Source organism: Leptidea sinapis, chromosome 19, assembly GCF_905404315.1.
Source record: "Leptidea sinapis chromosome 19, ilLepSina1.1, whole genome shotgun sequence".
NCBI lineage: Eukaryota > Metazoa > Arthropoda > Insecta > Lepidoptera > Pieridae > Leptidea > Leptidea sinapis.
In genome coordinates, this window is record NC_066283.1 from 1,858,690 (window position 1) to 1,885,487 (window position 26,798).

At 37.7% G+C, this 26,798-nt stretch overlaps 1 protein-coding gene across 1 annotated transcript; it reads right to left on the reverse strand.

Moving 5' to 3' along the window:
• Positions 1–381: 381 nt before the first annotated feature.
• Positions 382–25,758, reverse strand: LOC126969684 (putative vitellogenin receptor). The gene is made up of 12 exons (XM_050815230.1): positions 25,627–25,758; positions 23,156–23,337; positions 21,935–22,087; positions 19,674–19,875; positions 19,076–19,228; positions 18,148–18,259; positions 10,975–11,103; positions 7,037–7,257; positions 5,941–6,265; positions 4,262–4,419; positions 2,965–3,036; positions 382–469 (listed from the first exon to the last, which is right to left on the reverse strand). The coding sequence occupies exons 2-12, from the start codon at positions 23,238–23,240 to the stop codon at positions 382–384; spliced, it is 1,698 nt and encodes a 565-aa protein (XP_050671187.1). The 5' UTR covers positions 23,241–23,337; positions 25,627–25,758.
• Positions 25,759–26,798: the final 1,040 nt, after the last annotated feature.

Below are 26,798 nucleotides of genomic sequence, written 5' to 3' on the forward strand. Positions count from 1 at the left end.
GAATGTTACGTTTTAATCAAGACTGAAGTTGAAAGCGTATTGAATAAAGTTTCAACTTGACGGGTTACATCAGTACCTTTTTTTTAAATGAAAATAAGGGACGAGACGAGCAGGACGTTCAAATGATGGTGATTGATACCTAACCTACCCATTGCAATATACTTATATATAGTGCTGTGTTACATTACAATTATACCTTCTGCCAGAATGCCAACTGTTACTTATATTGACAGAAAATAGACGGTTTATTATTTTTCAGGTGCCAAGTTTTTTTTCAAAGACCGGCAATGCGCTTGGTCTTGTGCAGACAAGAGAGCTCGAGTGGCGATAAATTACCACCAGGTTACGCACACGCTCATATCCACTAACAAAAAATGTAACTTAACTTACAATGGGTTTGCTTTTGCTAAACTCTTGCCATCTGTTTCGCATATACTGTAGGGGGTTGACAAATTCGTGTCTCGTGCCACTAGAAACCAATAAAATTGTAAATATTTAGCACTATTGTTGTTTAATGTAAGATGAATCAGGAATGATGATTAGGTGTAATATCGAGTACATATAGATAATTCGTCGCTATAATAATTGGAAACGTAAACCATGACGAGGTTTTGCAATTAATTTTTATTCAGTATTGTTCATTTTTGATGCTGACTGTACCTACATAGTTATGAAAGTTAGATACAAAAATAATCTAGAAGCGCTCCATTCTAGCCTCTTGCAGTTATTTAAGTACATAATAATATAATATTGATGTGAGACTATTTCGTATGTGATTTATAGTAAATCGAGGACTAACAATAATGTGTCCGATTACTTCAACTTACCTGATGGTAAATGATCACTCATGCAACACCATAGGAATCACAGAAGCGTTGCCGGCCTTTAATGCGGGTGTATGTGTACCTACACGCTTTTTTTTAAGGTTTTTCGCCTCCAACTCGACACTTGACGACAACGGAAAAACACCGCCGACCATCCCGCGGTGTCAGAGCTCTATGCCTGAAGTACAGTTCAGACAGAAAACTGTTAGGCGAGCTCTGTTTTCGTTGGATGTCAGGAAGTCGAGCGGGCCCGATGGCATTTCTCCAATCGTGCTTAGAACGTGTGCCCCTGAGTTGACGCCGGTGCTAACGCGTTTATTCCGGCACTCTTATTCCAAAGGCGTACTGTCCCTGCGTAAAGTCCCTAACTCATGGAAGTCAGCCCTTGTCCATCCGATCCAAAAAAAAGGAGACAGTTCGGATTCGGCGAACTACAGGCCTATTGCTATCACCTCCCTGCTCTCTAAAATCATGGAGAGCATAATTAGCCGCCAGCTTTTAGTATACCTAGAGGGTCACCAGTTGATCAACGACCGACAGTACGGCTTTCGCCATGGACGGTCGGCAAGTGATCTTCTGGTATGCCTAACACATAGATGGGCGGCGGCTATTGAAAGCAAGGGGGAAGGCCTGGCAGTTAGCCTGGATATAGCGATGGCCTTTGATCGTGTATGGCACAAGGCGCTCCACTCAAAACTTCCATCATTTGGGCTTCCCGAGAGCTTGTGCAAGTGGACCTCCAGCGTCCTCACTGGGCGTAGCATACAGGTCGTTGTCGACGGATATTGCTCGAACCCGAAGCCCGTGAATGCTGGAGTGCCCCAAGCGCGCTGTTTCTTCTGCATATCAATGATATGTTGGACACCTCCAACATACATTGCTATGCGGACAACAGCACTGGTGATGCCGTATACACGGGCCATGCAGGTCTCTCTCGGGAAATCGTCGACCAGTGCCGGGAGAAACTTGTGTCTTCTATCGAGTACTCTCTCGAGAAGGTCGCGGAATGGGGTAAATTGAACCTTGTCCAATTTAACCCCCAGAAGACTCAAGTTTCCGCGTTTACCACTAAAAAAACCCCATTTGTCGTATCACCGCTCTTCGAGAACACTTCTTTTAAAGCCGCGCCTAGTATCGGAATACTGGGTCTCGAAATCTCGAGCGATTGCCAATTCCGTGGCCATCTGGACGGCAAAGCCAAATTGGCTTCGAAGAAGCTGGGCGTCATCAATAGAGCACGGCAATACTTCAAGCCCGCCCACATTCTAGCGCTCTACAAAGCGCAGGTCCGGCCACACATGGAGTATTGCTGTCATCTCTGGTCTGGCGCACCCCAGTATCTGCTCGATCCATTTGACCGCGTGCAACGTAGAGCAGCTCGAATTGTCGGGGACTCAGTGCTCTGTGAACGGCTGGATCTCTTGGCGTTGTGTAGAGACGTCGCATCATTGTGTGTCTTCTACCGCATTTATCACGGGGAGTGTTCCGAAGAGCTGTTTAACCCGATTCCTGTCGCCGAATTCCACCTTCGCACAACACGCCACAAGTTAGGATTTCATCCCCACCATCTGGATGTGTGGCGGTCCTCCACAGTGCGGTTTTCAAGGAGCTTTCTCCCTCGTACTACGAAGCTATGGAATGAGGTTCCTTGTGCGGTGTTTCCGGGACAATACGACATGGGTACCTTCAAAAAAAGCGCGTACACCTTCCTTAAAGGCCGGCAACGCTCTTGTGATTCCTCTGGTGTAGCAAGAGATTGTGGGCGGCGGTGATCACTTAACACCAGGTGACCCGTACGCTCGTTTGTCCTCCTATTCCATAAAAAAAAAGGTGACGCATATTGTATCGATATAACTTGTTTGAGATATGCTGCGTTCACATTTGGCGAAAGCTATCGAGCAGTCGTTTGCAGTCGCAAAATTATATTTGACACTAATATCACATTTTTGTTCTTTACTCGTATTATAAGTCATCGCCACAGGTATTATTTCGTGATAAGGAATGCATAGGTACCTACTACAGATTTAGGTCGCCTGTAAGTTTAAAGACTAAGTTTACGTTGATATATTTTATGGAGAAATTTATTGATATAAAAATAATTATATTATAAATACAAAATTATTTCATCAAAGTTTCTTACCCCAGTGTGGGAACTTCTACAAAGGAGTCACCTAATAGCCTGTCTTCGTTCTTCGAGGTGTAAAATCTCACTCTGAAAGTGAATTTTAATGAACTTTAATTCAATTCTTAATTTTCACACAATATTTACCAAAAGATAATCCGAGTCCTTACACGTATGTCCTAAAAAATTCAATAAAAATTAGTAAAAGACCGTAACTTTGGATTTTGGGCAACCTGTAACGAGCAAACAGAACGTTCACTCTTTCGTCCGAGATTAATTATAGAGCGTAGGTACTTAGAATGTACTCAGACTTGATAATGCAAACCTCGACTTCGCATTTTATGTAGGTATTACACTCGCGATTCATATGAAACTATGTGTTAGTGTTTTTTTTTAAATGAAAATAAGGGACGAGTCGAGCAGGACGTTCAGCTGATGGTAATTGATACGCCCTGCCCATTACAATGCAATGCCACTCAGGATTCTTGAAAATCCCATACGGCGCCCTTCAGACCGAAACTCAATAATGTCTATACAATAGGTTCTGCTTCACGGCAGAAATAGGCACCGTTGTGGTACCCATAATCTAGCCGGCATCCTGTGCATAGGAGCATCCCACTGGTAGAGGCATGAATTGCTCAAAATAGAGGTTAGTTTTAAACTCAATTATTTTCCACGTTTTCACAGCTGTCATAGTCTATCTAGACATATAAATAATCTAAGAACTGCGGCGCCCTTCCAACGGAAACATATAATATAAAACTTGTATACTGTTGTTGTAAGGGGCATATTGTGTAAAGGAACCTCCCATTGGAAAACACACTACCTTGTACTATTACATCTTAGATTAGATTGGTCTCCGCTGCGCTCCGACTAGATACCGCACTACCTAAGAACAATAGCTTTTTTATTACGGCAACTATTAGATGCTTGTGTGCGTGGCATCTTGACACTCAATGGCATCTTTCAAATTTTGTAACATATTTTACATTGAAATTAAGAAAATACAAAATACTTACTGATGATAAATGTGATCCCAGTGTCTTTCTTATTTCTTGTAGTATTATTTTTGCAGTGTTACTACACAACCCGCCATTTTAGTTTCAATTATTCGCAAAGTTTAACGGAACATCTGGCACGTCAACGTCACACATTGTTCGAAACTGGCTCGAGTACGCCACTTGGGCGCACTTTGCGACTACGCATGCGGTATCTAGTTGCGCAGAGCGCAACGGAGACCAATCCTTAATCTAAGAATTACATATTCTTTGATTTGATCACCAATATATATATAATTAATCAACAATATACTTACTGCGCATAATTACTGCGATTCTTCTGCCACCTGATGTAGTAATGATGAAGGAATACCAGCCCGTAACCGGACAGCAGTATTACAATTACTATTACAATGACATTCGTAATGTAATTATTTCGGTACGCCTGGGTCGCTTTTCCATTGAAAAGAGGAAGCTGAAAAAACAAAAACTTTTAATATATATAGTTAAATCCTCAGCGCAGTGTAGATAAGTTGCTATTTACTAACGGACCGCGCTTCATTTCCTAATCACAAATTCTATTATTTTTTTTAATTTTTGCTTCAGCCACAAATTGGAATTCTCCCCAGTGTTCGAAGTAGGTATATCGCTAGCACATAATCGGAAAGAGTGTAATTAATAAAAAAAGGAAATATGGTTCTTAAAAACTAGAGAAGTTAGGTACTTACCTACTTTAATGTATTACGCGTTTACGAAAAAATCAGAATGAATTAGGCAGCCTAGCGAAACCCTCTAAGAAAAAAGCGATTCACTCGATTGTATGAAACGAGCAGTCATTGACAGATTGACAGATGACGGCTATAATCTTGTAAAAAACGGAGATAGCCGAAATCCACTACGTTCTAAGCAACTTTTCGCATTCAAACTTAGCCGGACTATACTATGTCGCCAATCGCCTTAATAATTACTACTATTTCAAACTTATGTCAAATCACGGCACATTTCATACTAAACTAAATTTAAATTTTTACTAAGGCAGTCCCGCCTCTTATTACGTAGTATTTACATCCTCTTTGGAATTAGGTGAATACAGTGTACGAACTGAAGTGTCATCTATACTCAAAATATTCATTTAAGAATTGACACTTTCAATACCTACTTGCTTTATAAAAGGTAACTTTGCATGCCAAACACGGAGTAGTAAAAAAATAAGGACTCCGTGTCACCTTACATAACTGTGTAGAACCAAATAAGCCGATTAACGTGTAAATACATAGCCCCACGCACACACTTACACTACTACAGGCCGATAGGCGGCCATTATGAGAATTGTCATGGTCTGTGACAGATCAGTTTGCGTCGCAATGAAATATTTTAAAAATGCCGTCGTGCGTTGTGAAAAAGTGTAAAATCGATACTATATAAGTATTTGTGGCCATATATGATTATTTAAGGGAGAATATTGTGTAATTAGCTTCCCCCGTAACCGCACACACTAGCATAACGGTGCTTCACTTGCTAATTAATATCACGGCGTGGAGTCCTTCTTTTTTTACTCGTCCGTGATGCCAAAATGTCGGAGTACTATAGAGATTTAAATTGAAAATAAGTAGTTTTAACTTCTTATGCTGCGGCTACATTGACGTGATAAAGTAAGTATTTGCGTTGTGACGAAGCAAGCAATTCGTCATAATATCATTTATATACAAACATTTTAAAGTTTAACTTCTCAGGTGCGTACCCCAATAGAGACAGTTTATTTTATACAATTCCTTTCCAAATGTCCCGTTTTGTATGTCCAACTGGACGGCACACTTCTGGTGCATAATATGAAAGTCTGTGCGTGCTAACTTTAGATTATACTAGTTAAGATTTATCGAGTCTTGGGTAGCGGAAAAACATGTCGGTGTTGTGACCGTGGATCATATAGTCACTCTCATATTTCTTTTAAAACTATTAACTACTACTAATAACTTAAATCAAGAGAATAAAATACCTCTTTATATTTCAACAATAAACAGCTTCCGTCGCTAGACAAAGTTCCATCTTGGCAGACGCAAACAGCGGCGCTTGTAGCTTCGGTCACGCACACATTCGAACACGGTGCGTCCCTACATCGATCGACTACGTCGTCTCTCTGGACACTTCCTTGGCGTATGATGTATGAAACAGCGGTGAGATTTCGGAAAACTTCACATTCAAAATTGTTGTACAGTAAGCACCGTTTGAGTCTAAAATTGTCGAGGTAATAAATGTGGTCCTCAAATATAGTTGGTTTGTGCGGTGCCTCGATTTGTGGGTTGTTCTTGTGGATAGTGACACTGTAAATACCAATAATTCAATTACTTTTCTTAAGCGACTTGTTGTTGAAATAAAATAAAACACAGCAAACATCATATTATTAAAATTTTTATTTAAATTATGGCAGATTTCCCCATCCACCCAGTTACATGGATTATGGTTGCGGCAAAACTGTCGAGTTATTGTAACGGGGCTTAAAATCAGTAATAACCCCGTGGGTTGAAATAGGGACGTTACCTTGTTATACTGACTATTGTCTACGTGACATTAGCAGGCAGCAGTTGGCAGCAGTCAGTTTGCAATCAACCGTACTTGATACAAAGGTTTTGGTGTGATCACTAAGTAAGAGCCGATCAAGACTATTAGACCTAATTGATTCATAATTCTAGTGTCGTATTTAAAATCTCGCATTCCATTCTCACCATCCGGATGTGTGGCGATCGTTCATATTGCCAATCAAGACCTTCCATTGAGCAGGACGCTGAGCTGATGGTTACTGATACGCACATTACAATGCAGTGCCACTCAGGATTCTTGAAAAACCCAAAATTTCTGAGCGACACTACAATTGCGCTCGTCACCCTGAGACATAAGATGTTAAGTCTCATTTGCCCAGTAATTTCACTAGTTACGGCGTCCTTCATACCGAAACACAGTATTGCTTACACATTACTGCTTCACGGCAGAAATAGGCGCCGTTGTGGTACCCATAATCTAGCCGGCTTCCTGTGCAAAGGAGCCTCCCACTGGTAAATTAATTACAATTAAACTTGTTACATTCGCATACTTACACATTCTTGCCATCGTAGTCTATTCCCAACAATGCCCCAGGACCCATAACGTACAACTTTCTTGCGAAACTGTCAACGGCTAACCCGCTACAGTTTCCACCTGTTGCCAAGTCGGTCACATTTCTGCCGCTGAGCGAAGCCGAACGTATAATACTGTCCTGAGACTGCGATATGCAGTAGAACATAAGATGGTTGCCGGGATCAACGACCAGAGATGTTACCTGCGAATATACAAGTTATTGCATTACATCATCAACGTTTTAAATTATATCTGTAGTGTTATGTCGTCATTATTTCACTGCTAAGTGGACATCTAGTTAAAATTGACCTTAGTAAATTCAGTCTGTGAAGATTCGAGGATGGCCCGGATCCAATGAATCCATACTGTAACTCTGCAGTGCAGCATGCGCTAAGTCTTGTAGATTCGAAAAGACATACTAGAATATGCCGAGGATCCTGCATCTCCAAAAACACACACGTAAACTCTAACTGTGCAATAGGAAACCTAAGTATCTCCGAAACACCATCGATTTTCATAATTCCCATAATTAAATTAAATTTTATTCCTTTCAAATTACTTATTGAACGTCCAAGACTACCTAAAAAACATTCTTCGACTCAACCGAAAAAGTAGTCCTCAAACCTGAGAAAAACGGGGAATATGAGCAGAAATCAAAGGACAACCGATCACCCGACCTCAATGCCAATGTTTTCATAAACCATAGGGGAGGTACGTACAAAATGACATATACGGACAAAATGACACAGGCATCATATTTCAAATTCTGACGTTTCTAGTCCGCCATAGATAACTCCATCACGTGACTCTAGCCGGAAATACGAACCTGTCAAAACGTGAACTCGCGCCAGTCTTTCGTTTGGGTGTTATGGCTGACGATAAACATTGGTAAGTTACGAGTTTTTATTTAATGCAGGGATTTTTGTGTATTAATGTTATGTTTTTCATAATATTATCTTGTGTTTACATTTATTACATCCCTTAAGTAATTATTGTTGCCTTCTAATGGTTTTTTCCGTAAATAATAATCATTTTGCATTTCTTGTTGAATTTTTATTTTTTATAACGTTTTATGGACAAAATGACATACATATGTAACGGACAAAATGACATAGGTATGTCGTTTTGTCCATAAGAACTCAATGAGTTAATTGTAGGTACTCAATATCTGTTTCTCGTTAATCAGCTGTTAATTTCTTTACAGATAATGCCGCGTAATTATAAGCGGACGACTGATCGTCAATCCTGGAGTGAGGAATCAATGCGTAAAGCTATGGAAGCAGTTCGCAGTAACAAAATGGGCTGGCTTTTAGCGTCGAAGACATTTGGAGTACCACAAGCAACTCTAAGAAGACATGCTTTGGATAGTAACAAAACTTTGGAGCCCTCTGCAAAGGGTCTAGGATGTTGGAAAGCTACTTTTCCACCTGATGTGGAAAGAAAATTAGTTGAGCATTTGAAATTACTTGATTCTCGTTTGTTTGGGCTGACGCGAACGTCAGAAAAAGATATTTCTTTACGCAAACCAGAAGCTACTTCAGCTGCTCGTGCTCAGGTTTTTAATCGACCTCAAGTCAATAAGTTTTTTGAGATTTACGGACATCTGCTGGAATCTGAGAACATTCGGCCACACAGAATTTATAATGCTGACGAATCAAGCCTGTCTACTGTACAAAAATCCCAGAAGATATTGGCTACTACTGGTAGGAAGCAAGTTGGCGTAATAAGTAGCGCAGAACGCGGAACTAACACCACTGTTGTCTGTTCTGCTAGTGCAATTGGTACCTTTGTTCCGCCGATGATGATATTTTCTAGGAAAAATATGAAAAATGAATTGGTCGATGAAGCACGTCCTGGCACTGTTTCTTAAATTTATTTCTGAAATGGCTCAAACACTTTCAAAGTTTTGTTAAATCATCGATTGACGATAAAGTTATATTGATTGTCGACGGGCATACAAGCCACAAAGGGCTTGAAACTTTAGAATATGCCTAACAAAACGGCATTATTATTCTGTGTCTACCTTCACATTGCACTCATCGTCTCCAGCCTTTGGATGTCTCATTTTTTGCGCTTTTGAAGACATATTTCAACCAAGAGACATCCAAATGGCTTAAACAACACCCAGGACGTGTTGTTACACAGTTTCAAATTGCTGGCCTGTTCAAAGAAGCTTATGGTAAGGCAGCTACAGTGCAAAATGGTTGTAACGGATTCAAAAGCACTGGGATTTTGGCCTCTAAACCCTGAAATATTTCCCGATTATATGTACAAACCTGCAGAGACTACAAACATACCACTGGAAGACACCTCCAATATGCAATATCATCAGCAAATAGGTCCTATTCCAGTTCCCATAGCAGGACCCTCCACACAACAGCTAGACAATTTAATGTCACTTCCCGGAACGAACAATCTCCAAGCTTCTGAAACTCAGCAACAAATAATCCGCGCCGTAACACCTGACAATAATGACACAACAGGTCAAACAACCGACTCTACTAAACCAGCAGACAATTCAACAGCAAACACTAGTCAAGACCTTATTTTACCTAAATTTTTTATTTTACGCAAATCAAAATCGCCCATCTATTGGTAATGAAAAACATCCCTCCCTCATCCTATACGTTAGCAGTGCCTATTGAAGTTATATCTCCTGTCCCAAAAGGACATTACGTAAGTGGCCAAGGCAAACGTAAGCGAAAGAAACAGCAAACCTCTTTAGTTTTGACTTCAACTCCAAATATGAAAGAAATTAAGGCAAAAAATGAGCCTAAAGCTCCTTCAGAGAAGAAGAGACGAATGGTTACCAAAACCATATTCCAAGAAGACAGCGAAGAAGAAAATTTGCCAAACTACGCTCAAGATGACGAAGAGGATTGCGCATGTATTTATTGCAACGATCTTTATTCGCGATCAAAACCTGGAGAAGACTGGTTACGGTGTTTAAAATGTTCACATTGGGCCCACGCTTCTTGCGCGAATGTTTCTAAACGAACCAAGAGGTTCAATTGCGAGCTTTGTCTTTAATTTTATAACTTTTGCCGTGTATATCATTTAGTCCGTATGTGGTATGCCATTTTGTCCAAAGCATATGGACAAAATGGATTTCGTTGATCTCAGTTAAATTTAAAATTATTATTTTTTCTAGTTTGTTTATCTTTTAAGTATCTATTATAATTCAAAGATATGAAACCTAATATTACTGGTGTGCAATGTGAATGCGCTGTGATTTACCATTAAAGAGTTATGACCCAAAACCTAAACTATATGTCATTTTGTACGTACCTCCCCTATATATATAGTATATATCGTAAATGTATAGGTGAATTTTCGATGTGTGTTTTGCTGCCGTCTTACGAAGGCACAACGTAATAAATATAATAACACGTAGAAAGCAATTAATTATCATAAGGGGATGCTTTTTGATCCGATTTCACAAAAACTATTGTAAATAGCTCGACCTTTCTTGGTAATTAAAAACTAGTGATGCATAAGTATGCTTATTTAAATTTTGAAGTGGTAGATCTAAGCTTATTCAAAGAAACAAACAAAAAGTTCTCCAGGTGTTATAAAAATAGGCTCTCACTTGTTGCATCACGAGTTTTTTTTTTTGAATTTTATTTTAAATCAAATAAGTACACTTTTAACGTATTGATATATCTTGCCAAACTTTAACAGTTTGTTGGCAAGTTAATGCGCTTAAAAAACATTTAATTATGTGTACATACTTAACTACTACTTACTTTAAACTAAACTATTAGGATTTACAACTGAACATTATTAGAATTATTAATATTAGACAAAAGAAAAGATTTACTAATTCTATATACTAAATTAGCATATAGCACTGTTGAATAACATTGAACAACATTCAGTGAGTCAGTTGATGCAAGAACCTGAGTTGTTTTACACTTACCCGGGAATTTGAAGGTAATCTTTGTAAATTAGCGCAGGCTTTTCTCTTATACGTGCATGCTTTAATATAGCTGGCTCCAGGTGTAGCATCCACAAATAATAATACCTCTGATATCCAGTCATACGATATCTGAAATAGTATAAATACATCACATCTTTCTTCAGCGAACTTGTATGAAAAGATTAAGGAATGTAAAGGAAGCGCGTGAGATTTGGAAGTATAGAAGGTAGTGGCATTCTATTGTCTCTGCCTACCCCGACTGGAACACGGCGTGAGTATGTGTGTATCTTTCTTCCAAGTACAAATAAATTATGTAGGTAAGGACCTTTCTTTTCCGCTGTTTCCAAGACGATAAGACATGGCAACCTTCAAAAAAATCATCGCGAACACTCACCAAATAGGCCGGCTCTGCTATTGTTGAAAGAGAGTGTGGTCCTATGTATTTTATTCCTCACCTATCCGATTATAAGAAATCCGGTATCCTATTCTTCAATAATCTGGCGATCGTATACACAATTTTTATAACACTCGCCAATTCCGTGGTCATCTGGAGGGCACAGCTAAATTCTCTTCGAAGCCAAAGAAGCTGGGCGTCATAAACAGAGCACGGCAATACTTCAAGCTGACCCACATTATAGCACTCTACAAAGCGCAGATCCGGCCTCATATGGAGTTCCTGTCATCTCTGCTCTGGCGCACCACAATTGTCGGGAACCCTGTGCTGTGTGAAGAGCTGGATCACTTGGCGTTGCGTAGAGACGTCGCTTCATTGTGTGTCTTCAACCGCATTTATCACGGAGAGTGTCCCGAAGAGCTGATTCCTGCCACCGAATTCCACCTCCGCACGACACGCCACTAAATAGGATATTCTCCCCACCATTTGGATGTGTGGCGGTTCTCCAAAGTGCGGTTTTCAAGGAGCTTTCTTCAACGTACTAAAAAGCTGTGGAATGAGCTTCCTTGTGCGGTGTTCCAAAAAAAAGCGCGTACACATTTCTTAAGGGCCTGAAACGCTCCAGTGATTCCTCTGGTTGAACGAGAATTTGGGCTGCAGTGATCACTAAACACCAGGTGACCCGTACGCTCGTTTGTCCTCCTTTTCCATAAAAAAACACTTATTGGTACAGATTATGTTGACACAAGTTTACATGGTGCCGAAACTAAGGATAATGAACTTGGACTTGTAAACCGTGAGTAATAGACATAGTGCAGAGAAGTGAAATATCAAGATATAAATTAGACTTGTGAATAATATTGCTGGCGTCTTGTGGACTTAGAATATTTGTGCATTTATTTACATTGACTTAGAAAATATTGCTTGTGCCATAGACTTGTAATCTTTTGCTTCTATAAAACAATAACTTAGAACTTTTTTGCTTAACTAGTTTATTAAACATTGAAATATTTACTGTTCTGACGTAAAACAACTGTGAGATGGCCAACGAAATTCTTATTTTACAAACTGAGCTATACGAGAGACTTCAAAAGGCTGAAATTAACTATAAAAAGTCGCCAAAAGAGAGAATAACATGTGCATATATCGAAACAAGGCTACAGACATTGGAGGAGCTTTTTCAGGAATTTAAGGAAAGCCATAAAAAATTAGTTTCCACGGTACCACAGAGCAGTAAAGAAACAATGACATATTTTACATTTGATACATATGATTCTTTTCAAGAAAAATACACTACATATAAAACATTGCTCAAATCTGCCCTGTCAACTGCCAAACCATCGAGTTCATATGCGTTAACACCTGAGACAGTGAAAATGTCAGAAATACCACTTCCGCGAATACAGTTACCTATATTTAGTGGTAAATATGAAGAATGGCAGAGTTTCTATGACATGTTTGTTTCATTGATACACAGTAATACAACTCTTTCTTGTGTGCAAAAGTTACATTACTTAAAAGCTAACTTAACTGGTGAACCAGAGACATTATTACGCAATTTTGCGATTACAGAACAAAACTATGAGGATGCTTGGAAACAATTGGTGAAACGGTACAACAATAAAAGATACAATGCTAACGCTATACTTACAACTTTATTTACACAAAAGACTATCACAACTGCATCAGCATATGCGTTAAAGCAATTGCTTGATACCACTACGTCGTGCTTACAATCACTACAGAACATAGGAGTTGATACGAAATCATGCGATGCATTTATTGTTTACCTTGTTGTATCTAAATTAGACACAGAATCACATAAGCTATGGGAACAAATGTTAAGTTCGACAGCTGATCTACCAAAGTGGGCACAACTGACTGAATTCTTAGAAAGTAGATTCCGCAGCATTGAAATGATTGATCCTTGCAAGCAATCTGTGAAATCTTCAGTTGTTAACAAAGTGAACCAGTTTTCAAAACATAAGTCTTTTCATACAGCACTACCACAGATTACCAAATCCTCAATAAGTACTTGCGCTTTATGTAACGGTTCACATTACATATATCACTGCCAAAAGTTTATCCAAAAACCAATACAAGAGAGAATCGATTTCGTTCAACACAAACGACTGTGTTTTAACTGTATGTGTCCAAATCATATAGTGAACAAATGTCGTCAAATCACAAGCTGCAGAAAGTGTGGCAAGAAACATCACACGATGTTACACATTGAGAAAGACGGGTCGATACACAAAGAGGATAATAATAGTGAAGGAGAACTACATAATGAAACGAGAGTAATCGCTAACTTTTCACAAGGATTACAAAGCCATAATGTACTGTTAGCTACAGCTGTTATTAACGCACACGCAGCTAATGGAGAAAAATACGTCAGACGGGCGCTATTAGACCAAGGCTCACAAGCTTCTTTTATAAGTGAATCAACTGTACAGCTCTTAAGCGTTCGCCAATAAATGGTGTGGTGTCAGGCTTGGGACATGGGCAAACAAGAATAAAATATTCAGTTTCATTAATTATTGAATCACGTTATAATCCAACTGTTAGATTTTGTATAAACGCGTACGTATTAGGAGTACTAACATCATTGCTTCCAGGAGATCAACTATGTGCTTCTGAATGGGTACAGTTGAAACAATTGCAGTTAGCTGACCCAGGTTATGCAACACCAGGCAAAATAGATATTCTTTTAGGCGCAGACGTATACAGTGAGATTTTACACAACAAAATGATGAAACACCCAGAGGGCAATTTAATTGCACAACATACGGCTTTCGGATGGATACTGTCTGGACGAGTACCAAGAGATGCAACACACAAAGAGAAAATAATAAATATGCACATACAAATGAGTAGTGATGATATATTGAAAAAATTTTGGGAAGTCGAAGCTGAACCCGATTTAATCCAGAAGAAATTTACCGTAGAAGAAGAGATGTGTGAGAAATATTACGAAAAAACTACAACTAGAAATGAAAAAGGAAAATTTATAGTACGATTACCATTTAAAGTCGAAAATACTCAATGTCAATACGGAAATACAAGAAAAATAGCGGAGAGAAAACTATTATACCTAGAGAAAAGATTAGAAAAAGATATTAAGTTGAGAACTGAATACGAGAAAGTAATGAACGAATATCTTACCTTAAACCACATGGAATTAGTTCCACTCGACGACTTAGACAATCCACGAGCTATCTACCTTCCCCACCACGCGGTTGTTAGAAACGATAAAGAGACGACGAAAGTACGCATAGTGATGAATGCCTCTTCTAAAGGAAATAACGGCATTTCACTCAATGATGAGTTGGCAACTGGACCTAAAATTCAGCAGGATCTTAGACACATTTTAATGCGCTGGCGTACACATCCAATCTGTATAATAGCAGACATTGTAAAAATGTATAGAAATGTGCTTGTCCATACAGATGATGCCAATTTCCAACGTATTTTATGGAGGTCAAACCCTGATATGCCAATACAGCATTTCAGATTGCGAACACTTACTTTCGGAACTGCTTGTGCTCCATACCTAGCAATTAAAAGTTTACAGAGACTCGCTGATGAAGAGAAGACAAAGTATCCAATTGCAGCAGAAATAACAAAAAAGGACTACTATGTCGACGATTTAATGACTGGCTGTGACACTGAGGACGAGGCTATAAGCATATACAAAGAAATGAATTTACTAATGAACAGTGGAGGCTTTCAGTTACAGAAGTGGAGTAGCAATAATAAAAGGTTATTAGAATACATAACACGAGACACGCTCAAAGAAGAAACATTAATACCAATTATCAAAAGTGATCACATGTTGAAGGTGTTAGGAATTTGTTGGAATAGAAAAACAGACAGTTTCGAATATACTATTAACTTACCTGAGATAAAAGGAAATATAACGAAGCGACAAATGTTGTCAGACATCACCAGACTATATGATCCCTTAGGTTGGATTGCTCCCATTATTATAAGAGCCAAGATTATGATACAAAAAGTTTGGAAAGCACAAATAGGATGGGACGATGAATTACCCGAAGATATATTAGTTGAGTGGTTGAGATATAAACAAGAGTTAATGGAAACAAACGCAATAACTATTCCAAGATGGTTAAATTGTACAAAAGGATGCAAACTGGAATTACACGTTTTTTGCGATGCATCTACTTCTGCTTACGCGGCCGTAGTATATCTTCGAGTCATAACCCAAAATTACCAAGTATACTCATCCATTGTGTCAGCCAAAACAAAAGTTGCTCCAATTGAAAAGGAACTTACGGTGCCTAGACTGGAATTATGTGGCGCAGTTTTAGCATCCAAATTACTATCTGAGACGGCTCAATTAATGAATATTCCTAAAGAACAACTTTATGCGTGGACAGATTCAACAATTGTACTGGCGTGGCTGAAAGGAGGTGCTTCTCGATGGTCTACATTTGTGAGTAATAGAGTATCGGAGATATTAACCATTTTAGACTTCGAGCAATGGGATCATGTAACGTCAGATATGAATCCTGCAGATTGTGCCTCACGTGGATTACTACCTTCAGAACTACTAGAGCATACTTTATGGTGGCATGGACCAAACTGGATTTACAATCTAAACCTTAAAAATAAACAGACTGAGATACCTGAAACAGAAGAAGAGCAAAAAATTAAAGCAATGACAATAATACAAGACAAAATTGAAGAATTTGAGTGGACTAAGTTTTCCAATTTAAACCGAATGTTGAGAGTGATGTCATATTGCAAAAGAATTTTATACTGGCTTAAAACTAAAGAAGAACGGGTTAAGTTATCTAAATACATTACTACTCAAGAAATGAATGAGGTATTGCAGATGTGTATAAAACAAGCACAAGAGTTTCATTTTGGTGATGATATGAAGTTTTTGAAAAATAAGGGGTGTATCCCCAAAAAGAGTAAGCTTCACACTCTTTATCCGATTTTGGATAAAAACGGCATACTAAGAGTGGGTGGTCGAATTGAACAAGCTAATTTGAGTTATGATGAACGTCATCCAATCATTATACCGTGTAAGAGTCATCTTACGCAGTTATTAATAAAGGATGCGCATAACAAAACCTTTCATGGTGGACCTCAGATCATTCTAAACTTTATTCGTTCAAAATATTGGATTATGCGTGGTAGACAAGAAGTCAAAAAGTATTACAGGGCATGCATCACGTGTAAAAGATATTCAAACACCAACAGTACGCAGTTAATGGGTCAACTTCCAAAAGTAAGGCTAACGCCTAGCAAGCCTTTTAACTCATCAGGCGTTGACTATGCGGGACCTATCAACATCAGATTCTCACCTGGGAGAGGCTCGAAATCGTATAAAGGATACATATGCCTATTTATATGTATGGTGACGAGGGCTATGCATATTGAAGCTGTAACAGACTTAACATCAAAAGGCTTTCTTGCGGCGTTTAAACGCTTTACATCGAGAAGAGGTCATTGCCAAGATATATACAGTGACAATGGCACTAATTTTGTTGGTGCTGACAAATTATTACGAGACATGTTTAACAGTACCAAGTCAAAATACACTCAAGACATTGCCGAAGCACTTACACTCAAAAATACAAACTGGCACTTCATTCCCCCACAAGCACCGAACTTTGGTGGATTATGGGAAGCTGGAGTACGTTCTGTTAAAACACATCTGAGAAAAGTTATTGGTGATAGTACACTAACCTATGAAGAGTTATCTACAGTATTAGCCGAAGTTGAAGCATGTGTTAACTCGCGTCCATTGACTATTGTAAGCAACGATCCTAACGACCCACTGCCCTTGACACCAGGCCATTTTTTAGTAGGCGAAGCCTTGTTAAATGTCGTAAACAAAGATTATGATATTGTTAATCTTACGGACAGATGGCAAATATGTAACAGAATGGTTAGACATTTTTGGTCTCGATGGAGTACTGAATATTTAGCGACTCTTAACAATAGATATAAATGGTCAACTCGTAAAGTTGAACCTAAGGAAGGTGACATTGTAATTATAAAGGAGGATAATTTACCTCCAGCCAAATGGCTTCTAGGCAAAATTGTAAAAATACATCCAGGTATAGATAATATAGTAAGGGTTGTAATAATTGATACACAAAGGGGAATGTTCAAACGGCCTTGCCATAAACTATGTTTTCTACCAACAGATGGGTCTATTTAGTAGTAGATTAAACATTATTGTATTTTTTTTATTTGTTATAAATATCACTTTGTTTTAGTTTGTAATCATACTTATGTTATTAGCACGGTGGGCGGTACAATATTATATTCCGAGATGAATACTTATTTTATGTTATTATGTTGAGTGAACATTAACTTTATTAGTGAAGTAAAGCAGTGTATAACTTTAATTTAGAGATTTTTTTTACTAATTGTATTGAAGAACAAAGTTCTTGGTGGGCGGAATGTTCAATAAGTATTGTTTTCGCACTAGAATCATAGATGGCGCTAGGCTCTACTTGGGTCGCGTTTACACAAGTTAATACTTAATATAGGATAAGAGGAAGTTTATTTTTTTTTATTGAACTTATACAATACTTGGACGTTAGAGATATATATAAACAGTGTACTTGAGTGTTAATAAAGTGGTTAGTAATTCAGTAATGGTGAGTGTTCTTATTTGTGCTTGATCCCGAACAAACGAATTTGTACACAAGTTCTATCAACAACGAGCGATTTGGGTTCGTGTTAACAAAACTTCGTATTTTTTTTTCCAATAGAGTGAAAAATGTTTACGCTACCATGATTGGAGTTCCCATGTTGACGATATCGTTACCAGTCACACCTTGCGTGGTCCCGTTGATTTCAAGCAGTTGTCCAGGGGTGCTAATAGATAGGTACAACTTGTCATTTCTAAAACAAGCATATGTAAATTTAAAGTTGGACTATTGGCTGTACGAAAGAATAAAAGTAAGGCTTGAACCAAGAATCGTGTGTAAAAAAATTTACAAGCATTATATTTTATTTGAATTAACGAATCCGTTTTTCAATAGTATTAAAAGTAGGCGGTTCGCAATTCGTTCCCCTATGGATCAATAAGTTACATAAATATATAATACAAACCTATTTGTATTGTTAGTTTATTTCATTTCTTTTTTGTTTTTATTTCTACATAAGCATGCCCGTTAGCCCAATTATACTGGGTGCAATGGCCTTTTAAAATGAGGATAATGCTTGATAATTGTTTTTTGAATATCGCAATATGATCTTTGAAAGTGTTGTGCAAGATCCAATTGACTTGAGATGTTGCGTCTTTAAAATCTAAACAATTTGCTTTTTTAAAGTGATAACCCTCACATCTGGGATTTATTACAAATTAAATTTGTAAACAAAATTTTTGAACGATGCGGGACTAGAGCCCGCAACCTCTCGGGGTCCATGCGAGCGCTCTTCCACTGAGCCATCCGTTCGAGTGACGTATCTTTATTGCTATAAGTCTTGGTATGTCTTGTTCAACTCTCAGGTTGTGGCTCCATCTACAGGATAGACTCAACTCCAATATTAGCATATTAGGTAATTATAAATAATATAATCATAACAAATTATCTAGTTACCGTTAGTCCATTAGTTTTGCAGGTACACGTATCTAACTGTCAACGTCGTGTCATATTCGTTAATTACAACTGTCAAAAAGCGTCTTGTCTGGACTTCTTAGCCTCGTTAACTTACCTATAGTCGTAGTCCAAATCGCTGAAGTCTTTATCTCCATGCGTATACTCCATTCGATGTTTGAACTCTGAAGACATCGACCAGACTGTGTTACCCCTAGTGTAAAGCACAGACCCACCGCCGTATACTGACTTGCAAGAATGAGTATCTGACCTGAAAACACAAAATTTTAATAAATAAAGTGGTATTTATATACATAATATACTTTTTTTCCTATTAAGACTAATTGTCTCAATGTAAGACTCGGTTACAAACGGGGTTTGTCTTATATAGCTGATCATTCCTTCTTCGGTTTTATTGTCGCTATCTGTATTAAAGAATATTTCGATACAAGCTTTTTAATCTTCGAATTCGAAGGTCAAAAAGTAAAACTGAACTACTTAACAGTCATTTTCAATCATCAATCAATTTGAATAACTAACTTATTAGAAGACTAGTTTAAAAATTTCTGAGAAATGGTAACAAAAATGCGTTCAACCACTTTGGTTAACCAGTAATAAAACATAATATGTTTAGAATATTATTCTGAAGTCTCTATAAACTAAATTTCGTTTTTAAAATTAGTATGATAAAAAAATATTATAAAAAATTAACTTACCGCAAAGCATATCCATAATAACATGAACATCTATACGACCCATCCATGTTATGGCAAACATGAGAACAAACATCTTCCTTACATTCATCAATATCGGTGCAAGTCTCGCCGACTTTCGTGTAGCCGTGTGGGCACACACATTGTGGACCGCGTGGTGTTTGGCGGCAGAACCTTGTACATGTGCTCGTGTGGCACGGAACAGCTGCGAATGTAGATATAATCATTTTTAACATCCTAGAATTAAACCACATTCATAAAAAATGATTATAAATATTGCAGCCGCCATCTGATTAACATAATTCGCCACTGTGAATTATGTTCACGAATTTATTATAATCAATCTCACGGACTTATTATTCAAATACCTACTAATTATAATAATAATATAACAACAAATAACAATGTGACACTCGACTCGTATTGACCGCGAAAACTGCTTAGGGGCCTCGTCTATGCGCATGTTTGTGTGAGTGTATGTCTACTGTGGTATTGTGATTGGCTATGAAGTTTAAGTTTGCAAGTTGCGAAGGCTAAGTTTGAAAGCGAACAGTTGCTTAAGACGTAGTGGATTTCGGCTATCTCCGTTTTTTTAAGATTATTTATCAATCTATCAATGACTGCACGTTTCATACAATCGAGTGAATCGCTTTTTTCTTAGAGAGTTTCCCTAGGCTGTTGTCACTCGTTTTTGAATCAGGGGGCCTACTCCTAAAATCGATATTCGATAAATCGTGGCATTAGTCGTGTCGAATCCTACTCATAGTTACGTCGTATTCAATGTCGAAACGATGATTGAACGAACGAAACATTATTCGATATTATCGGTCCTAACCCTACTCTTAGTTGAAAATGTCAGAGACGAATATTCGAATTTCACAAATAATCAAACGTCACTTTTACGATAATCTCAACGACACCTTCTAGGCTGTCGATGCTATTATCGTGTCAAGTTGTATAGATATATTTGCCATACAATATGCATACTTAATAAATATTATTGAAATAATTATATGTGATTTACTATTCAACAGGTTTTTTTTACTACTAAGTTATTTAAGTCATTTTGTTGATCGTTTATGCGTAGAAATAATGAAAATGGCCGCCTGAGAAATAGGAAGTCGACGAGAAGGGTTGAGTTACTTTTTTTTACATTTTATTATCCGCGTGTTTTGTATTGTTTATTCAATTTTAAATGGTCATATTATATTCATTACTTATTTTTTTAACATTTACATTACGTGTAAATGATACCAAATTGGTGGTGCAGAGTCTGGCATGGTCCTTAGCGCCTAAACTATGTTTTGACTTTTGACACTTCACAGCGACATAGCACAGATAATGTTTAGGTTTGAACATATTACATTCACACACTAACATCGTAAAAAAATCAAAATATTAGTCTATGGTAACGATAAACGATAAGGAATTCGAACATTTGTTAGAGTAGGGTAGTTGCGATATATTCGGAGTATTATCGTATCGTTCCGAATGTATCGTTGTCGATTTTGCGAGTAGACCTCCAGATGTGGGAGTTTTACGCTCGCGTCATTCCAGAACTATGTAATAAAGACAATTTGTTATGTTTTAAAAGTGATAACCCTCGCTTCTACGATTAATAAACAAATAAATTTTATTTGTATATGTAATGAAGTTCAAAATTTAGTGTACAGCTCTAGCGGCCTTACAAATTAACTTGGTATAAAGTTATAACTGATGATAAACAAAGAAAATGCAAAATGTTTACAATATCGTTGACAACACTGTCAATACAATGATAATTCTGAAGTTTTTCTAATGACAAGCTGCCTTGCAAATAAACGCGGTCAACGTTATACGTCCGAACAAACCATTCGTAAGGAAAATGTCTATTTGTAAACATTTTACATATTCTTGGTTTATGCTTAGTTATAACTTTATGCCAATTTTATTTGTAAGGCCGTAAATGTTTAGTTTTATAATAGTTTTCCTATAAATTGTCACACTTTAAATTTTTAAAATTTATATATGGAACGCGTTTATTATTAATTCTAATCGATGAGCACAACAACATACAAAATGACAAATCATTTGCTCAATACTACAAAGAAGCATCATTAGTGCTCGGATAATTTCAACGTGGTGTTCTTCCTGCGTCAGGCATGGTTTGGTTGAGTGAGTCATATCAAGGATTGAAGTCTTTATTGGAGGTCTATTAATTGTACTCTGTGAAGTTAAAATCATATGTAAAAGCGTAATAGTGGAATCACAATATAGTTAGTTACCACATAGATTATTTTCATCAGTATGGTCATCGCAGTGGTGTTTGCCGTCACAGACTTGGTCCCATTCTACACATTGTCCATTACCACAAAGGAAGCCATTACTACACGCTGTCACTGGATATGCTGATACTTTGAGCTCGAAAGTCTTGTTGGCTGCAAGTATAAAAACCCTTCTCAATATATCACTATGATGATCCTTAAGCAGCCCCAACTAGGCGCGTAACTTGGCAAGAGTCAGATTTCCATCATATAAGAATATTTGTTCTTGTAACCATATAGTCCAAACACAATACAATAAAAATTATGAATTCTTTCTCTGCGCCAAAACCTTGCTACTAAAGTAGCACGCCCGGAACAGTATGCATACCTAGTTTTACATTAGGTGTGTTAGTATGCACGGGTGGTGTTGGGGGGAAAGGCAAAGAGACTACCGTAACCCGCTACCCGTTGAGATCTTATTATTCCGTCCCCGCCACCTTATATCACCCCATGGGACGGTCGCGCACGAAGTTGTCGGACTATAATGTTGCTACGGCCAGCTAACTATTAGATGTACCTATCTATATCATGTATGATATACAGTATTTATTTATGTAAGAGAGGGCAAACGGGCAAGAGACACACGTGATGGGGTATGGTAAGTCAACCACCCGTGGAGATCCGCGAAACCAGAGGTCAAGCGACCACGGCATTTAAGGTGGGAGTGTGCTCTATGCATGAAGGTCCCTGATTTGTTTAAGTGTGGGAAAATTGTAGCCGGTAATTGGTTCCACAAAGTTGCTGTACGAGGCAAGGAGTTCTTCGCAAAACGCTTGGTTTTGGAATGCTAGACGTCAACATGAATGCGGGATGAATTTTCTGAATGACACAAACATTTCCTCGAGTTCTTTCATTTTAAAATCGCGTCACAAAATAGTTACCTACAGAATACCGGCAACGTCCAATGACAGCACTAGTCCGGGTTGTTCTGTTTGCTATCGGCCGACAAAATCGGTTTCGGTTTATGCGAGCCGCGAAACTTTGTCGGCTCCATTCTGAGACTTTGCATAGCATAGTCTCGATATGAGACACAAGTTTGTTCCGGTTCTCAGTGACGCTATCCTGCGAGATGTTAGCAATGAATACCCCTTATTTGCAGCTAAATGTCATTGATATGCAGAAGAAACAGTAACACAGTAGATGTACATGTGCCTCAATATGTGTTGTCAATATAACACTTACCCTTCTCACAGGCCTCGATGGTTTCATCAGAACCATCGGCGCAGTCGTTTCGTCCGTTGCACATCTGCTGCCTGGTGACACACATGAGCTCCTGCTTGCAGGGATACAAGCCCAGAGGTGCGCAGTGGAAGTCACACCCAACTTCATCAGTTCCGCCTGGACAGTCTACTTTACCGTTGCATCTGCAGAGGTATGAAAAGATCAACCATCAACCTCTCCAACTGGATTTGTGGTGTTCATCCACAGTGTGGTCTTCTAGGAAATCTCTATCAAGTATGATATGATCAAAAAATTTTAAACTGTAATGATCTTTCATGCAGTTCCACGGTGTATCCAGGACTGTGGGACTTAGGTGGGTTCTAGGAGGAGATTATATGTATAAAAATGAATTGCTGTTCGTTAGTCTCGCTAAAACTCGAGAACGGCTGGACCGATTTGGCTAATATTGGTCTTGAATTATTTGTGGAAGTCCAGGGAAGGTTTAAAAGGTGAATAAATATGAAAGTGTTCGGCTTTAAATAAAAACAACAATTTTGTTTGTCCTTTGATGTCTCCCCCGTAGTCCGACATTTGTTTTGTATGGACATATTTTCTATGAGCGAAATTTATTGACAGTACTGCTGTAAAACAATTTCATTACAACAACAGGGAGCATATTTTATGAAATCATTCTTGATGTTATGATATATTACTGACAAATTCATAAAAAACATAATTTTATTTGTTATATACAGAATAACGTCTGTCGGGTCAACTAGTATAATATAAATACGTCAGCAACATGCATTTTTTTTTAAATAAACAACATAGACAACATCAGTTGTTGGACCATAGAATTAGAATGTACTAGAGTACCTGTAGACGACTTGACAGCACCATAATGCTACTTATGTGTCAATGAGTTCGTTAGGTAGTTTAATATTTAAAATACTAAGGAGCTACTAATGCCCGGCGTGGCTGACTGTTTACGACTTGTCAATCAAAATCAGTTACAGTACCTATAGATTCACTTTCTTTTTCTATCTTGCTTTATTTCCTTTAAGCCGGTGCTACACGTGTGCGCACTGATGTGTTCACGCGTTTGAAAGATCATTGCTTACAATAATTACTTACTTGCCAGACATATTTCACACTCCTTTCAACGCACAGTTTTCAAATAGCCTCCAAAGATGGATGACGATTTTGTGGACGAAGTTTGCCTGTATTATTTATGTACGTTTGAATGGATGTGTGAAATGTATCGTAACCGAATAAAGTAAGTGCTTTTGGATTTTAAAATGCTTTTATGGGCTTTTATTGGTTTTTCTGATTTATTTACATTGCAGTTGACAATTTTCTTTTTTCTTTTAGAGCTCCCATGAAAAAAACGCATGATGAAATGATGTCAAAACCAGTGGATTACTTCCGTAATTTTGTGAGCATGTTTTCTGCAGACTTTGAAATACTGTTACAAAGATTTTCTTCAAATCTTAGGTGTACTTGGACGCATTGCTCGTATATATTTAATATACTAGATGTTGTAGGTCACACACACAGTTGGACACACACAAAACATGAACCAGCACCAAATACTCCAAATCTAACCGAGCAGTCAGCGGAAGACAGATACTGGAGTTGTGTTCACAACTGAACTCCCACTGCTGACATGGAAGGGGTATATCCTGGAAATGTTACATAATGAGGGTAAGACAAAAATTATGACTGTTTATCGGGCTCACACGCTTTTATACTAAGAAGGGCAAGTTGCACATCGGCGACAATCTACAATTACACGCGTTTTAACCCTTTAAAAAGTATTTTATTAAAATTAATATGTTACAATCGGGTTAATAAAAGAAAATACTATGATAATGAATTGCTTAGATAAATCTAAGCTTGTGTAGTCACATAAAGATAATAACTCGTTAGGTAAAAAAATAAAAGGTTATAAATTAATAATAAAGATATCTATCTGATATCTAGTAACAAAGTAGAGTGTGTCTTCCAGGAAAATAATAGCAGAGTAGGGATGGATCATAACGATAGTAGGTACCCAATTATAATAGAAAAATATTAAATACATTTCAAATTATTAAACGCATGTTACTAAAACTCAATGTTCACAATAAATGTTCACACGCTTACTGTATTGCCAACGAAACATCGTGTTAAATCTATAATGTCAATTTTACCAAAAAATATTTTGTTAAATTCAGTAATTCAGCCAGGCGTTTCAATCCATTAATTGTATTTTAATTAATTTTAATGAGTGATGTTGGCTGAAATTACTGATAGTATAACGAAAACCAAACCTAACTAGGTACCAGCTGTTGTAAATGACGCATTTATTGCGATTGCCAATACGAGTAGAAACGATAAAGCTGATAATAATTTAATTTTGTATTTCTTCTCTTTTCAAATATCAATTAAGGCGAAGTCGGGCTGGGCTACTAGTACAAAAAAACATTATAATTAGTAAATCTGTGACTCACTACGGCTAGTTCGGGCAGGTCACATTGGTCTTCGTCGGACAGGTCTATGCAGTCGTAGTTACGATCGCATCGCTTGGCCAGGGGTATGCAGGACTCATCTCCGCATTGAAAGTTTCCTAACTCGCATGTTTTGAACTCTGCACAAAATACAAATAAATCAAAAAGATAAACTATAGAGTAGTATTTCGATGATATTATTAATTAATTTTGATCGATGGGTAATATATCGCCACCTTTTCCTGCCTCCAACTATAATTGTATTTCTCTTTGAATACGACGTAAGACTTGGGTGCTATCTTAAGTTTCAAGAGAGGCATTGCAATGCCTCTCACTTTTTTTTAATACTGATCGGCACTGTATTGTATGGGCAGGGTGCATCACTTACCACTAGAGAACATACTCGTCTCGACGGACTTTTTCCCACTTTGCTGTAACCCTAGTTCCCACTTGCAGTTTTTCTATTCGGATTCGTTCAGCGTGTATTATGTATTATTAACCTCGCCATGACGAAGATGCAGACACACTTTTTTTTAATACATAAACATCTCACCGCAGCCAACTTCATCGGATCCATCGACGCAGTCCTCTGTCTTGTCACAACGCCAGGAGTTCGGAACGCACGCTCCCGAAGTACACCTGAGAAAGGCCGAAACTGCTTCATTTCTTTCTTACAAATATGCGAGCAGAAAAGTTTTAAAATAGATATATCTTGTTTGGCTACGTAATCCTTTAAAGAAAATCATACTGAAAAATGAAATATATACAGGTATTGCATATACCATTTGAATTCACATGTTGTTTATTAATTTCATTTTTAATTAGGCTGAGATGTATAGAGAGTACTTAGTCTTTGCTCAGACTTTATTTAGTATAACTTAGCTGAGTATAAGCTTAGCAGAAATCTTTGATTTCGTCTTTGTCATTAAGGCGATATAGTCCTAAAAAGTAACATTTTTGAAAATCTACAAGAATAATACAACGATTCCAATTTTTTGACATGTTTATCTACATTTCTTTATCTAAATTATCGTGGTTTCGAAAACACGACTACGAAAAAAATCTCGATAGATTTATTTTTTGAAAAATAGTCTTATTTATTTGAATTGTTTTATATTATCATAAAACTATGATAGCTATAAACACAAAACTTATTTTATTCGATAGTTTATCAG

Excerpts from the sequence above, each read along its gene's own strand:
- LOC126969684 (XM_050815230.1), bottom strand. The coding sequence starts at position 23,240 with ATGTGTGTCACCAGGCAGCAGATGTGCAACGGACGAAACGACTGCGCC. Across the intron at positions 11,104-18,147 it reads ACATGGGAACTCCAATCATG|ATATCGTATGACTGGATATC; the intron begins GTAGCGTAAACA and ends ATACTATTTCAG. Across the intron at positions 7,258-10,974 it reads GATTACCTTCAAATTCCCGG|GTAACATCTCTGGTCGTTGA; the intron begins GTAAGTGTAAAA and ends GTATATTCGCAG.